The sequence below is a fragment of the Hyperolius riggenbachi genome, chromosome 1, assembly GCF_040937935.1.
Source record: "Hyperolius riggenbachi isolate aHypRig1 chromosome 1, aHypRig1.pri, whole genome shotgun sequence".
Lineage (NCBI taxonomy): Eukaryota > Metazoa > Chordata > Amphibia > Anura > Hyperoliidae > Hyperolius > Hyperolius riggenbachi.
In genome coordinates this window covers 455,342,624-455,359,724 of record NC_090646.1, presented here as the reverse complement: position 1 = coordinate 455,359,724, position 17,101 = coordinate 455,342,624, and the positions used below count along the sequence as shown (strand labels likewise).

The following is a 17,101-nucleotide window of genomic DNA, read 5'->3' as shown; positions in this document are numbered from 1 at the left end:
TGCTTTGAACCCGAGACAGTACAACCTCCAGTCCCCTTCAACATTCTGCCTGACAATATTGTGTTGGCCGCCACTGAGACATGGGAAGATTGGTTGGTCACTCTCAGACCTTATCAGCAGGATGTTCCTGAGGGAAAGCCTGTTGGGGTTCTGTTTGTACCCCTGCACTTACGGCTGCAGATTCTGCAGCTTTTTCATGCTCATAAAAATGCAGGCCATCCGGGAATTTCTAGGACGCAGGAATTGTTGTCTAGGTGTGTTTGGTGGCCCTCACTTGGGCTAGATTGCAAGGAATTTGTAAAAGATTGCTCGGTGTGTGCCAGAAATAAACCCTCCAGGCAAGCTCCTGCAGGTACTTTACAGTCCCCTCCTATGCCTGAAGAGCCATGGACCCACATATCCATGGATTTTGTGGGTGAACTTCCCAGGTCTGAGGGTAAGTCTGTTATCTGGTAGTCATAGATAGGTTTAGTAAAATGGCCCACTTTATCCCTTTGGAAGGATTTCCATCTTCCCAGGAATTGGCAGACCTGTTTATCCATCACATTTTTCATTTGCACGGGATACCTGAAAATGTGGTATCAGACAGGGGAGTCCAGTTTGTGTCAAAGTTCTGGCGAGCATTTTGTCACCATTTGGGAATGAACTTGTCATTTTCATCTGGGTACCACCCACAGATGAATGGCCAAACCGAGAGGGTTAATCAATCATTGGAACAGTTCCTAAGGTGTTATGTGACAAATACTCAACTCGAATGGGCAAAGTTCTTACCCTTTGCTGAGTTTGCACACAACAATCTCAGGAGTGCTTCCTCTGGCTTTTCCCCCTTTCAGATCTCCCAAATTCTCCACTTTGCCAGTAGTGTCTTCTCCGTTCCCTGCTCTGGAGAGTTGGCAGGGGTCTCTGAAGGAGATTTGGACTACAGTCAAGAATAATTTGAAGAAGGCTTTTGACTCCCAAAAGAAGCATGCTGATAAGAAACGTTCCCCGGAATGGGAGTTTGTTCCCGGGGATTTGGTGTGGGTCTCCACTCGTCATATGGCCCTAAAACAACCCTCAGCTAAGTTGGGACCCAGGTTTATAGGCCCATACCCTGTGTCTAAAAAAATCAATGATGTGACGTATACTATTGCTCTTCCATCTAATATGAGAAGTGTGAAGTCATTTCATGTGTCATTATTAAAGCCTGCATTGCATGCGGATTCCCCCCCCCCCACCCCCACATCTCGTAGTGATTGATGGAGAGCCGGAGTATGAGATTGAAGAGGTTCTGGACTCCCATTGGGTGCCGAATTCAGTTCAGTATCTTGTTCATTGGAAAGGGTATGGGCCTGAGGAAAGATCATGGGCACCTTGCCATCGTCTGCATGCCGAGGAGTTGAGACAGAGGTTTCATGTCTTGCATCCTGGGAAACCATGTAAAGGGTGTCCGGAGTCCACTCCTCAAGGGGGGGGGTATTGTAATGAGCAGCGGGGAGACCGCCGCAGCGGAGAGCGGCAGATCCGCCGCTTCCGCGTCCCAGCTGGCGGCGGTCATCACAAGGTCCTTCCGCCGCACACAGAGTAAGGCCCAGCGGCACGACCTTTATGCCCAGAAAAGAGGAGTCAGCTGACCCGCCAGTCAGCTGACTCCAGCGAGCTATCCTATTGGCTGGGCTTCTGGACGGCTCTGCTGAGTATCCTCAGCATATATAGAGCCTGGCCATCAGTTGCTCCTTGTCTACTGTTGCGAATACTTAGTGTTAGCGCTCAGACCTTTGATAGCTGTAATTATAACTGAATATTGTGTTGATTATCTGTGTATGACTCTTGCCTGTCCTGACTACTCTTAGCTTACGATTCTGTACCTCTGCCCTTCTGATCTTGTTGCCGACCTTTTGCCTGAACCTCACTCTGATTCTGTCTGTCAATTTTGTACCTTATCTGCCTGTCTGTTGCCAACCCAATCTGTCTGACCACTCTCTCTCACAAGTGACCCCTTGTCACTGGTGAGGTGTTCTCTGTACAGCTATCTGTAACCACCAGCTCTGCTGGTGAGCTTACCTCTGAGAATCTATCAGTAATTTACTGTTTGCACCAATCACTATACTCTGTGCAATAAAGTGGTGACTCCTTAGTCACGTTCATTCATAACTATATTTGCATTATTGGTGATTCTGCAGATCACCATATAATCAGATATAGTATCTGCATTATTGGTGATACTGCAGATCACCATATAATCAGATCCTCTGTTATTTTGCTGACACCCGTTGTTACATATATCCATCCAGATTGGTTTAAGTGGTTAAGATGATGCTAATTATTATGATAAACAAATATAACAAATATACAGTCTGGCAGAGGGGGTGTATGCCTGTGCGATTAACCATTCAATTGCAACATGTGTTTAGGGATGCGCAGCCTTTCCCCCCACCTTTCCTTAACTTTGCAACTATGTAACTGTCAGGTTAGCTGCTCCCAGCCCCTCCTCCTGAGTTTCCTGTTTGCATTATAATTAGTAGCAGATTTGCATATGATTTGCATCTGAATTGAATGCAAAGTGTGCAGAAAATCTATTTAGGTGCTTCACACTGAGCTGGTAGTCATTTCAGATGCAGCCTTAGTGGTATGCGCTGGCGTTCTCCTCGCTGTTCAACCAAATGTAAGTTACACATTTTTTTGCTTAGCTGCTCCCAAGGTTTTAAATTTAGGTTAGGTCACTTGCCTGGAGATTTGCCTCACCGTGGCACAAGTGTCTAGTATAATATACTTTGCATGCAAACCATATTGGAAGCTGAAGTTCCTCCTAGTTTAATAAATGTTAGCATTTGTCTTGGATGCAGGGCATGCATTTTTCAGTCTGGCAGAGGCGGTGTATGCCTGTGCGATTACCCATTTAATTGCAACATGTGTTTAGGGATGCGCAGCCTTTCCCCCCACCTTTCCTTGACTTTGTAACTATGTAACTGTCAGGTTAGCTGCTCCCAGCCCCTCCTCCTAAATATACGAATTATTTTTAAAAAATATATAGAAAAATGGACCACTCAAATCTTGCAGTGAAAGCATTTTATCCATTTTTCAAGAAGTGTATATTTGCAGTAACATTTGCATAATTCTGCATTAACCAATAATTTTTTTGCATATTTCAAGTGAAGTAAAAAGTTGGCACTGAGCCTAAACTTTGTACTAAGCACCTTTTTAGATGTGCATGGCGAAAAAAATGTAAAAAAATATTGGGAACCAAAACTGCCTATAGACGTCCACTGTAGGTGGAAGTAGCTTTGTAGTAAAATGCCTTTACATGTCCATGGCAAATGGATGCAAAAACACAGAACACCTATAGATTATTGTGGCAGTTTAAGGGTTAAATACTAATAATAATATAACATCAGCATTTGGCAGACTAAAGAACATTTCCAACTTTGTAAAGGATATGATGACTAATAAAGTGATAATGTTTCCAGATCATGTTTATATATGATTTGTTCTTTACATGTTGGTAGCTCATGCAATGATTTCCATTACATAATCAATTATTGCAGTGTCACCAGATTTTGGCTTTCACCTTTGCCCCCTGCATACAGAGATTTCTCAAAATTCCCAGAATCTAATAATGACTTTACTACCACCAGTACAACTACTTACTTACTACAACAGTGTAGTTCATGCACAATCTTGGTATATTATTCATTAATGATTTTATTTTAAACAAGTGGTTAATGTCTTGGGTTTTTTTGTGCTTTTCCTAGCAGACTCTGAAGAGAGAGCAGTGTCTGTCTCTCTCCTAGTTCTGTGATCAGTGTGAGCAGGTGATTATTCTGTGACTTGAAAAGTGCCAACATACTTCTTTGCTTGCAGCATCAAAAAGTCCATGAGAGTAATGGCAGGTACAAAGCTGATTAGCCATGGGAACAAAGACCATGCACCATCTTAAAATGGTGCTGAGGACCAGAAGAGGCATTCGTGTGTCATATTAGTCATATGGTTCGGGGTAGAAAAGTAGATTTTATTAATATTATGTGCTGCATATATTCTGTAAATAAGGGAATCTTGTTAGTTTTACATTTAGAAAATGTTACTTTTAAATTGTTGCACTATTTGCTGCTATAGTGCCTCACAGAGTGAAGTACTCTTCTTATAATCATCCCACTGACCTGTGAGATGTACTAGTAGGTGTTCTATTTTAAATACAACATATTTAAGACTGCCTGTCTACATATTATAACTGCAAGCTACCTTTCACTGTACATGTGAATAGCTATTAAAGTGTATCCGAGATGAACTTTTACTCATTGCATAATTGTGTTCCTTTCCTATTGTTTATAGGGCATTCCTCAAGCCAAATAATTTTTGTTTTTGTTTTACTACTCTAATGCCCAATGAATTAAACAAGCCTCACCCACAGCATTTCAGAGAGTATTGGCATTTTCAGACAGTAGCAAGGGCTCATGGGAGCTCAGTCTGTGCAGGAGGAGGGGAAGGTATTACTAGCCAGAGACTTCAGAGGCAGAGGGGAGGAGAGAGGACGAGGGGGATTAGGTTTTTTTCACAGGCTGAGTGCTGAAGATGCAGATAAGCTTGCTGTGTGTAATGTTTACAAACAACATGGCTGCTGCCATTGTATCACAGGAAGAAATAATCATATTCTATTGAAGCTGTTTGCAGCTAGATTTGCTAAACTTTAGATAAGATATACAGACAAGTTACTTGTTATAGATAGTTTTTCATCTCGGATCAGCTTTCACATCAACATATTACACATCTTGGGTAGATCATGAAAAAAAAAACTATCCCATATGCTGTTAACTCCAGGTCCAGATAATAAATAGCTATTCCATGAATTTTATAGGCATCCTCAGAAGTGTATAGTGTAGAGTGGCAGGTATAGAAATAGAAACATTCACACTTAAGTTTTTGTGACATGTACAGTATGTGCAAAGAATTCTGCCCAAAAGTTGTGTGCTAAACCAATCCTTGATGTCTTCCATGGATCGAGTTTCTTGGAAATGACAGAGCAGATGTTTTGGGGCATGGCATATGCATCATGGAGCAGCACGCATCACACAGGAGCTCTGGGCATAACATTTACCGTCCTCTTTTATCCTTACATCAGCAGGAATACCCAGCCTCCAAACTCAACTCTTCTCCCCTCCAAGATGTTGGACAGTGATTGAGCTGGGTCTGAGTGGCAAAAACTTCAGTTTTAAGGTATGCCTAAAAGGCCATAAACACTCTCCTCCTGCTCTCCCCAGGCTCCATCCTCACCATCTATCACCACCACAAGGGCCCCCAACCTCTCCTCTGTGTAGCAAGCACTTTCATTTCTAATTTGAGACCCTTCCAGGACTACCACGCTGACCGCGACTCCCCCGCGGACAGTGGTCACTAATCGAGGCCCCAGCTTAACTGGACCAGCTAGGCCTTAATTTGCAAATAATTGCAGGACTGCACTCCCCCAGTCCCCCAAACGCTCCTGAACATCTGTAATGCACATTTAAAGAGACTCTGTAACAACATTGTCGGCCTTATTTCTTCTATCCTATAAGTTACTATACCTGTTCTAATGTGGTCTGGATTAATGCAGCCTTTTCTAGATGCACTGTCTCTGTAATATATCTAATCTTCTTTTCTTTGTCAAGCCTTGTCGACCCAGGGAGGCCTCTGTTGTAATGAATACAAGTTATGCACACCCCCTGCAGGCTCTGTGTGCTGATGCAGTTTGTGAGGCTGAGGGGGGGAGGGAGCTGCCTGTTGCATGCTGAGAAACTGTGAGAATTTCAGACTGGAGTTATTAAAGGAGACCCCCAGATGCAGCGGCGGAAGATGGTGATGGGATGTTCGTTGTGTATGTGCGCATCTCTGGGACGTGAGGGAACAGTGCCGTGGTGGTGCTGATGAACAGTACCACAGTGCAAAACCTGGCTCCCAGGAATATGGGAGCAACGCTCAGGCTTTCGCCTGAGTAATGCTCCTTAATGATTGACCATCACACAAGAGAAACCAGCAAAAGATAAGTATCTTGCATCTGCAAGCAACTTATAACCTTGAATAGGATATGGCCCATAGTGTTTGAGGAAGGTTTTTGGGCAAAAGACAACCCCCAAAAAAATAATTGTGGATAGTGAAAGTGAGGAATACCAGTATCTTCTAATGAAGAAGACCAAATGAATTATAGGTAGGCAGAGAATTTTTATGCATTCTGCTAATTTTTATGGACTTTTGAACACTTTGACAACTTATTTCAAGTAATGTTATATTCTTTCCTGGGAAAATAAAATATGGGAAAAATGGTCGGGGGAGAGGTGGAGCAAGCAGTAAACAGCCAAGAGATAAAAGTTGTGGTGGCAGTCAGAGCACATGCTGAAGACATCTAATTTTTGGGTTTACAAGTCACATTAATGAGAACAAAGGAAAGCTTTGAGCAAACTGATATGCCAATCACAGCTCAGTCAGGTCTTCAAGTATAAATTCCTCAAACTGTATTGAAGTTTATATAAGTATTCCATCTGACTTCTGATGATCTGGTGAATATTGCGGGGAGAACAAGCCAGTATGCTACCCAATTCTTTTCTAGTAACCCTATTAATACATTTTCACAATCTTCTCATCTTTGTCAGTGGTAAGACATATTGGATACTGAAGCTGTTTTTTCCTTCCATTATAACCTGTACTTCAATGGGCCTACTTCTGAAACATGAATTCTCTTCTCAATGGTACATTGATAAAATTATTGTTCTTTGGGACTGTCATTACACACAACCAGTTTCAGTTGATAGTGAAGCTCCTACATGCTGCAGATAACAGCAACGCCACACCAAGAGGAACTGGAGGCGTTGCTGTTATGTGCTGCATGTAGGAGCAGATAACAGCATTGATTGCACAAATGCTGTTATCTGCTCCTACATGCAGCAGATAACAGCATTTGTGCAACCAATGCTGTTATCTGATTCCAAACATTTTTTACAAATAAATAACTGCAAAGTGGGGTGTGCGTAATTATTCGGCCCCCTGAGTAAATACTTTGTAGAACCACCTTTTGCTGAAATTACAGCTGTCAGTCTTTTAGGGTATGTCTCTACCAGCTTTGCACATCTAGAGACTGAAATTCTTGCCCATTCTTCTTTGCAAAACAGCTCCAGCTCAGTCAGATTAGATGGACAGCGTTTGTGAACAGCAGTTTTCAGATCTTGCCACAGATTCTCGATTAGATTTAGATCTGGACTTTGACTGGGCCATTCTAACACATAGATATGTTTTGTTTTAAACCATTTCATTGTTGCCCTGGCTTTATGTTTAGGGTCATTGTCCTGCTGGAATGTGAACCTCCGCCCCAGTCTCAAGTCTTTTGCAGTCCCCAAGAGGTTTTTCCAAGTTTGCCCTGTATTTGGCTCCATCCATCTTCCCATCAACTCTGACCAGCTTCCCTGTCCCTGCTGAAGAGATGCACACCCAGAGCATTAGGCTGCCACCACCATATTTGACAGTAGGGATGGTGTGTTCAGAGTGATGTGCAGTGTTAGTTTTCCGCTACACATAGCGTTTTGCGTTTTGGCCAAAAAGTTCAATTTTGGTCTCATCTGACCAGAGCACCTTCTTCCACATGGTTGCTGTGTCCTCCACATGGCTTGTTGCAAATTGCAAACGGGACTTCTTATGCTTTCTGTTAACAATGACTTTCTTCTTATCACTCTTCCATAAAGGCCAACTTTGTACAGTGCATGACTAATAGTTGTCCTATGGACAGAGTCTTCCACCTGAGCTGTAGATCTCTGCAGCTCGTCCAGAGTCACCATGGGCCTCTTGACTGCATTTCTGATCAGCGCTTTCCTTGTTCGGCCTGTGAGTTTAGGTGGATGGCCTTGTCTTGGTAGGTTTACAGTTGTTCCATACTCCTTCCATTTCTGAATGATCACTTGAACAGTGCTCCGTGGTATATTCAAGGCTTTGGAAATCTTTTTGTAGCCTAAGCCTGCTTTAAATTTCTCAACAACTTGATCCCTGACCTGTCTTGTGTGTTCTTTGGACTTCACGGTGTTGTTGCTCCCAATATTCTCTTAGACAACCTCTGAGGCTGTCACAGAGCAGCTGTATTTGTAGTGACATTAGATAACACACAGTTGCACTCTATTTAGTCATTAGCACTCATCAGGCAATGTCTATAGGCAACTGACTGCACTCAGATCAAAGGGGGCCGAATAATTATGCACACACCACCACTTTGCAGTTATTTATTTGTAAAACATGTTTGGAATCATGTATGATTTTCATTCCACTTCTCATGTGTACACCACTTTGTGTTGGTCTTTCATGTGGAATTCCAATAAAATTGTTTCACGTTTGTGGCAGTAATATGACAAAATGTGGAAAACTTCAAGGGAGCCGAATACTTTTGCAACCTACTGTATGTGTACTTTATAAGCTGTAGTTTAAAAGCTAAGCTTCATGAAAATCATGTTGTTTCCACTTAAATGTTTACTTTACATAGAATTTCTCCTCCACCTCTTTATCATAGAGGCTTGTTTTCTGTTAATTGTAACATTTGGGGGCTAATTATAGAATGACCTTATCTTGCTTACTTAATAATACTGAAGTTCTAAATAGATAGAAAAGTCTTTGGAGCTTTGTCTGTGATTCACCCTAACCAAGAAATTGTGGATAGTTCCCAACTCTTAAAGTCTTTAAGTTTTTAAACCATGGGGGATAGTTTATTAAAGTGGACCCAAATTAAAAATACAAGATTTCAGAAATAAACTCTATTTACTAAATTATAATAATAAATACCAGCCTTTTTTTCAGCTGCATGATGACAAATATAAAATATTTTACATTTATTGGAGGAACCCCTCCCTTCCTTTCAAATTGCCGGCATTTTTCCGGCAAACTGGTGGAGTAGATGGTGTCCAGCAATGGAGGAATTGCTAATGGCTGCCCCCAGTATAACCCTAGCTATGAAAAGAGAAGGGTAAAAAGCATGCACTGAAATGCTCATAGGCTTGCAGGAGTGTTTATTTATCTTTGTATGTGTCAGAGTGGTGCAACTAAATATTTTTAATTAAAAAAATGTTTGGTTTGGGTCCACTTTAAGTATAAAGCCTTTAGTTATTAAAGATCATTTAATACCAAGGTGCTTCCCCCCCACACAATGCGTGCACACATGCGTTCCGATTGCCCATCCCCCATCGCTGTCCAAAGTATATGCACACAGGGAGATGTTGCTTGCTTGGCAGTTGGAAAAGCTGTAATTACTACAATGCAATGAGGTTCCCAGACAGCAAACTGTCAAGTCTGGAAGCAGTGACACACACACAGGAAAAGGATGCCGGGGCACAGGGATTTTATTATATAGGATGTCTTTATGGACAAAGGGAATAGAAGTGGGAACAAGAGCCAACCTTGCCTAGTACTGCTTGTAATTCACATCTAAGCTTGTTTTCCCCTTAACTACCAGAGCAGTTTTAATGTTTTAGCTACACCCCCATTTAATCAGAAATAACCTTTTCACTACTTATGACTAGAGATGGCCCGAACGGTTCGCCAGGCGAACGGTTCCCCATGAACTTCCGTGGTTCGCGATCGCGGAGAACCGCAAACTTTTCTGGAAGATCAGTTCGCATCCATAGTGCATCAAGAGGGTCAACTTTGACCCTCTACATCACAGTCAGCAGGCATATTGTAGCCAATTAGGCTACACTCCCTCCTGGAGCCCCACCTCCCCCCATAAAAGGCAGGCAGCGTCAGGCATTGGACTCACTCATGTGCCTGCATTCATTAGAGAAGGGAAAGCTGCTGCAGACTCTCATAGGGAAAGCTTAGTTAGTCTCTTTAGGCTTGTTAGCTTGCTCCTTGCTGATTCTTATTGCTAAAAAAAGCACCCCTCAACAGCTCTTTTTAGAGCTAATCTTGTTCTTGTGATCAATTTTTTTTTGTGTGTGTCCCACTGACACTTGTGTTGCATAGACAGCCTTGGTAATTCCTACTGTGTGTGCCACTGCCAGGCCCTGCACATTCAGTGACTACCTGTGTGTGTGACAGGTGCACATTATAATACCCATCACTGCATATTGTTCACTGTGCACCCACATACCTACGTGAGTGCATGCAGTGTCACTGTGCCTGTCCGGTACCAGTCTGTGTGTGACAAGTGCACATTGTAATACCCATCACTGCATATACCTACATGTTGTTCACTTCAGTCAGTGCACCCACCTATCTATGTGAGCGCACGCAGTGTCACTGTGCCTGTCCGGTACCTGTCTGTGTGTGACAGGTGCACATTGTAATACCCATCACTGCATATACCTACTGTGACTGCACATTGTATTATACCTGGCGGTCAGTGCATACAGTGGCTTGCAAGAGTATTTGGCCCCCTTGAAGTTTTCCACATTTTGTCACATTACTGCCACAAACATGAATCAATTTTATTGGAATTGAAAGTGGAATGAAAATCATACACGAGTCCAAACATTTTTTACAAATCAATAACTGCAAAGTGGGGTATGCGTAATTATTCAGCCCCCTTTGGTCTGAGTGCAGTCAGTTGCCCATAGAAATTGCCTGATGAGTGCTAATGACTAAATAGAGTGCACCTGTGTCTAATCTAATGTCAGTACAAATACAGCTGCTCTGTGACAGCCTCAGAGGTTGTCTAAGAGAATATTGGTAGCAACAAAACCATGAAGTCCAAAGAACACACCAGACTGGTCAGGGATCAAGCTTTTGAGAAATTTAAAGCAGGCTTAGGCTACAAAAAGATTTCCAAAGCCTTGAATATCCCACGGAGCACTGTTCAAGCGATCATTGAAAAATGGAAGGAGTATGGCACAACTGTGAACCTACCAAGACAAGGACATCCACCTAAACTCACAGGCCGAACAAGGAGAACGCTGATCAGAAATGCAGTCAAGTGGCCCATGGTGACTCTGGACGAGCTGCAGAAATCTACAGCTCAGGTGGGGGAATCTGTCCATAGGACAACTTTTAGTCGTGCACTGCACAAAGTTGGCCTTTATGGAAGAGTGGCAAGAAGAAAGCCATTGTTAACAGAAAAGCATAAGAAGTCCCATTTGCAGTTTGCCACAAGCCATGTAGGGGACACAGTAAACATGTGGAAGAAGGTGCTCTGGTCAGATGAGACCAAAATGATTGATATTTGCCATGTAATTTGTTTGATACATAATCAGCCTGCACATAATCACCTTTACTACTGGCAGACATGGAATAACGCCCCCCCAAAAAACAGATAGTACCAACTGCCTTTTTCTATAACCACATACCCTAACAAGGCAATATGCTAAAAGGTTTTTTTTAAATAAATATACAAAGTACGTCCTGCATGATAGGTGAAATATTGCATTCCCCCAACTACTCTATCGCACTTTCCTTGAAAATGCAGCATCACTGCATTCTGTCTCTTTGCTTCAGACTTTACTGGGCCCAATCCAATTTACTCTTCCTCCAAGTTTTCTCCAAGGTGTTATTTGTTTGCAATTTAACAATAAAATGCCTTTTAAGTCACCAGCAGGCAAGAAATTATGCAGAATAATTTTGAGATTACTTTTTCACCTAGTTTTCAGTACTTCTTCAATTACAGAAGCAAACTTGGGATAAAAAAAAGTGAATTGGATCAGGATCATTGGGTACACAAAGAAATGTAGCATGCCACCGCTGCTAACCTCCCACACGTTTCTTGTAGCATGCCACCGCTGCTAACCTCCCACACGTTTCTCTCACCAAACACTTTGAGCCATTTTACACCACTTTTTCACCCCAAATTGGTTTGTGTATCCATGTTTTGTCTAGTGGGTACACATTTGCTAATACATAAACAATTAAAGAAAAAAAAGCTTGCTATGTTTTATTTAGCTCTTTTGTTGTATTGATTTCATTTATATATTTAGTTTTATTAGCCTAAATGCACTAAAGGTGGCCACTAATGATCCAATCTGTTTCATCCAATCTTACCATTTCTGTGTAATATAAGGTAACTGCCTAAAGTATCCATTCAATACATTCACTCAGTTTACTCTTCTACTACATAGATTTGGTAAGATTGGATGAAAAAGATTGGATCATTAGTGGCCACCTTAAGGGTGATTGCTATGGAGTGGCCAAGTGGACAAGTTTTGTCTTTGAAGTTCTAAAAAAATATAATACACATGTAAAATAAATACGAAGCAAACTATTCATTATCATGACTTATTTTGACTAATAAATCACTGGGCACAATTTTTATTAAAACTAACAAGCAGGTCCGAGAAAACAAATGTGATAACTGTATAATAAATGCATTAGCTTTTTATAATTTGATTATCATGATGCTAAAATATCAAAGTATGTATAGCATATTCAGAAATATCCTTCATAACCCTACCTGTTTTAGAAGGAAGTGGATTTACACAGAGACAGGAAAACTATTATATAACAAAAATGTAAGCTGTATATCTAATGTAGGAAAATAACAAACTGCCCTGCTTTTTTTCCCCTTACATTTTTTTTGTAGTTGATGGTAATCTTATGTATGGTATTTGTGTTCCTTAAAAAATGGATACGTCACACAGAAACAAATCTGTACAGGCTAATCTTATATATACAACAGAAAACTCTCTAGTGTACAGACTCCAGGTGGAGCTAGGTCTTTATTAATGTAAACATGTATACAGCTACCAGAAACAAGAAACATGAAAATCTCAGGGGAGAATTCATATGTTATATATAGATATTTCAATTTACTAGAAATAATGAGAAATCATGTACAGAAATGTAAATGTGTGAGCTCCACCACTTACCTACCATTTAGCAATTTTAACATTGTTAACACGTTGGTAGTGGACCAGTGCCACTATGAGAATTAACCACTTGAGGACCATGGGCTTAAACCCCCCTATAGACCAGGCCAATTTTTACAAAATGGGCCACTGCAGCTTTAAGGCCAAGCTGCAGGGCCGCACAACTCAGCACACAAGTGATTCCCCACCCTTTTCTCCCCACCAACAGAGCTCTCTGTTGGTGGGGTCTGATCGCTCCCTAAATGTTTTTTTTTTATACAAATATTTATTTATTTTTTAATACAATTTCCTGTTTTTTTTATTATGCTTCTATTCCTTCCTCCTCCCCCACCAGCCAATCAGCGTGATTGGCTGTCATAGGCTTCAGCCTATGAGAGCCAATCACTTTCATGTCTCCCCGGGGGACAGCTGTGTCACACGGCTGTACCCAGTACAGCGCTGCCATAGATCGCAGCGTTGTACCGTCTAACAGTCTCCTAGGGGCGATCACCACTGGGCGGCTGATGGCGGAGTGGAGAATTAACGCCTGGTACACATTTCAATTTTGATTGACCAGTCACTGACCGATCTTAATGTAGTATGAGGGTGTACCTACACAATCTGCTCATAGTATTCAGTATCGGTTGACCCTCATACTACATGGAAATTGTACAATTGGTCAGTGATTGCCAATCATAATTGAAAGTGTGTACCAGGCGCATTTCATCTTTACGTGATCAACTGTGATTAGCCATAAAGCATCACTCCCAAAAATGCAGATAATCTCTTTATGTACCTGACTGTCATGCACACATTCAGAACCACTGGTTTATAGTGAGACCAGTGTTAAGAAGGCACAACTGTAGTAGAAATGACTTTTTTGGTCTCTTGTAGCCCCCTACACTTGTCTAGTACTACTGGTTCAATCCCATAGAGCATTGATGATGACAAATAAGTCTGAAACAGCACTTATGCATGTTGAATTGATGAAGCTTTGTAAAATTTATAAGCTGTAGGATCACAATACAGTAGTAGTTTAGGACGTATGCCAGGCTTTTAGAGGCATAAAGAGATCATTTGCATATTTGGGAGTGATGCATCATGGGAAACTATAGTTATGCTGTTAAAGCTGAATTATCAGAAATATTTTCTGGGTTTAGAAGGAAACATTATATTCAGCATTGCTTTTAGTAAGAGGGCTTTTTGCTCTCTTCTAGAATCTTATACTTTCCTAGGGGTTCTGGGTAACCACCCTTACCAGAGCAATGTAAGTCTATGGCGGTGCAGTGCGGTGCATGCGCAGAGTGATGGTAATCCAGTGATGTACTCCCTGCCCCGCAGGGAGTACATCACTACTGTGTGGCACACTCAAAAACACGTCAATATGCATTATTAATATGCATTGTGGTGCAGCACTCCTGCCACAGGACGATCGCATAGCACAAATGTGAAACCTGGCTAAAGGTTTTTTTTACTGGTAAAGGTTTGCAAATATCTCCTAGGAGAAAAAAGTGAATAGGATTTGAGTCTTAGTATTTATGATTTTGGTCAGTTATAATTATCCTTAGGGCTCTCCGAGTCCTAAATGCTTCTTTAACTTCTTTATTTCTTATGCTGTAAATAACAGGGTTTAGTAAGGGTATAACCACAGTGTAAAACACAGATATAACTTTATCCAGACTTGAATCACTTTTTTCTTTAGGTTTTAAATACATGAAGAGTATGGTCCCGAAATAAAGGCCGACAGATGTGAAGTGAGAAATACATGTGGAATACAACTGCATTCTTCTTTTTTCTGAGCGGATATGTAAAATGGAAATAATTATTAAAATGTAGGATGCAACGATAACCACCAAGCTGAACGAAGCAAGAGAACCTGTGAAAATAAACAGAAGTAACTCAATGTAGGAGGTATCTACACAGGAGAGCTTCAAAAGGGGTGGCAAATCACAGAAGAAATGATCAATTTCAATCGATTTACAGAAAGGCAGTCTAAATATACAAACAATGTACAATATAGAATGCAGGAAACCAACAGCATAGCAAAAAAATACAAACTGCAGGCAAAGTGACTTTGTCATGATTCTAACATAACATAATGGATTGCATACAGCAACATATCGATCATAAGCCATCGATGCTAGAAGAAAACACTCTGTACTCCCCAGTGCCACAAAAAAGTACATCTGAGCTTCACACCCAAGGAAGGAAATGGTTGTGTCTTCTTCAAGGAAATTTACCAGCATTTTTGGGGAAATCACAGAAGAATAACACACGTCAAGGAAAGACAGCTGGCCAATAAAAAAGTACATTGGTTTGTGTAGATGATTGTCTCCAATTATAAATAGCAGCATCACAATATTCCCAAGCAGGGTCAACATATACGCTAACAAGAAAAGTGGGAATAGAGAAAGCTTTTTGGTCCAACTTGCTGTGAATCCTAAGAGAATGAACTTGTTGGTAATATTGCTCCAATGCATTTTTTTTTTCTTATTGTACTCTAAAAGGAAAATAGCCGTTGTTGAGACAAATAAACTGGAACATTAAAAAAAAAAAAAAGAAAAAAAATGTAAAAAATAAAATAAAAATCTGTTCAGGAAAACTATATACAGAATATATTGCAGTTGTTTTAAAGGATACCCGAAGTGACATGTGACATGATGAGATAGACATGTGTATGCACAGTGCCTAGCACACAAATAAATACGCTGTGTTCCCTTTTTTCTTTCTCTGCCTGAAAGAGTTAAATATCAGGTATGTCAGTGACTGACTCAGTCCTGACTCAGACAGGAAGTGACCACAATGTGATCCTCAACGATAAGGAATTCCAACTATCGAAACACTTTCCTGGCAAAAAATGGCTTCTGAGAGCAAGAAAGAGGTAAAAAGGGGAATTTCTTATCAGTGAGGTTCACACTGTAGTCACTAACTGTCTGAGTCAGCCACTTACATACCTGATATTTAACGCTTTCAGGCAGAGAAAGAAAAAAGGAACATGTAACGCTCGGTGAAGCACAGAGAGGTCTGATTACCGGTGATCTGCAGTATCACGGGAAATACAGACGTATACCAGATTATATGTGATCTGCAGTATCACCGATAATCCAATATACTAGCTAACCTCTGGTCACCTGAGTAGAGTGTAGTGATTGGTGCAACAGTAATACAGAGGACAAGCCTCAGTGCAGCGAGGAGAACTGCACCGATCCCTTCCGCAGGTCTGAGTTCTCCAAGACGGGAGGAGTCAGACAGACAGTGGGAAGGGAGGTCCGAAAGTGACACTCAGGCGGAAGTGTCACTAACGGGACGGGGAACCGCCTCAAATCGTGAGGTCGGTTCTCGAGGTCGGACAGGCTAGGTTGTAACCAGACGGGCAGATAAGTACAATATCAGTAGGCAAAGGCGGTGTCAAAGTACAGGCAGGGTTCAGCAGCGGGGTATCAGAAGGCAGAGGCGGAGTCACAAAATCAGGAGGCAGAGGCGGAGTCAAAGTACAGGCAGGGTTCGGCAGCGGGGTGTCAGAAATATCGGGGTACAAAATCAGGAGGCAGATAAGTACAATATCAGTAGGCAAAGGCGGTGTCAAAGTACAGGCAGGGTTCAGCAGCGGGGTGTCAGAAGGCAGAGGCGGAGTCACAAAATCAGGAGGCAGAGGCGGAGTCAAAGTACAGGCAGGGTTCAGCAGCGGGGTATCAGAAGGCAGAGGCGGAGTCACAAAATCAGGAGGCAGAGGCGGAGTCAAAGTACAGGCAGGGTTCAGCAACGGGGTATCAGATATAACGAGGTACAAGGTCAGAGTTCAGGAGGATAGTCGAGGCAGGCAAAAGGTCACAACAGATAATCACAATCAAACTAGTACTTTAAGCTATCAACAGAATCTAGCTTAGTGTAGGATTACAGCTCCAGCTGGTCCCGGCACACTAACGGATCTGACTACGGATCTGGGTGCTCCCACATGTGTGAACGCAACACCAGACAAGGAACAAGTGAACAGCCAGCTGTATATATACACGGAGGCCTCTCCAGCACCTCCCTAAGTGCTGGACCAATCAAGATGGGAGCCAGAGTCAGCTGACCAACCTGGTCAGCTGACTCATCTCTGGCTGACATAAATTCTTCCTGAGTGAGCGCGTCACTCTAAACCCTGAGGGACTACGAGTCCCAGCCACAACTGCCCCGCTCTGCGGTGTCTCCGCAGCAGGGGCATGCGGACCAACCGCCGCGTCTGATGCGGCGGTTTCCCCGCTCTTCATGCGCCCCTGCACGGAGACAGCCACCTCATGCTGAGGAGAGGCGGCTGCCTCTCCGTGTGTGTGGCGCGTGTGCGCGGAAAGAGCCGCCTGCCGCTGGAT

At 42.1% G+C, this 17,101-nt stretch overlaps 1 protein-coding gene across 1 annotated transcript; it reads right to left on the bottom strand.

Annotated features, from left to right (window-relative positions):
* Nucleotides 1-14,278: 14,278 nt before the first annotated feature.
* On the bottom strand, nt 14,279-15,229 carry LOC137525047 (olfactory receptor 5T1-like). Its single transcript, XM_068245814.1, has 2 exons — nt 14,845-15,229; nt 14,279-14,625 (listed from the first exon to the last, which is right to left on the bottom strand). Exons 1-2 carry the CDS (start codon nt 15,227-15,229, stop codon nt 14,279-14,281), a joined length of 732 nt encoding a protein of 243 aa, XP_068101915.1.
* Between the last annotated feature and the right edge of the window lie 1,872 nt (nt 15,230-17,101).

What these genes read in the sequence shown, in the direction of transcription:
- LOC137525047 (XM_068245814.1), bottom strand. Translation starts at nt 15,229, where the DNA reads ATGCATTGGAGCAATATTACCAACAAGTTCATTCTCTTAGGATTCACA. An exon ending in TGCTGTATGCAATCCATTAT is followed by an intron (nt 14,626 to 14,844) that starts GTTATGTTAGAA and finishes TTATTTTCACAG; the next exon opens with GTTCTCTTGCTTCGTTCAGC.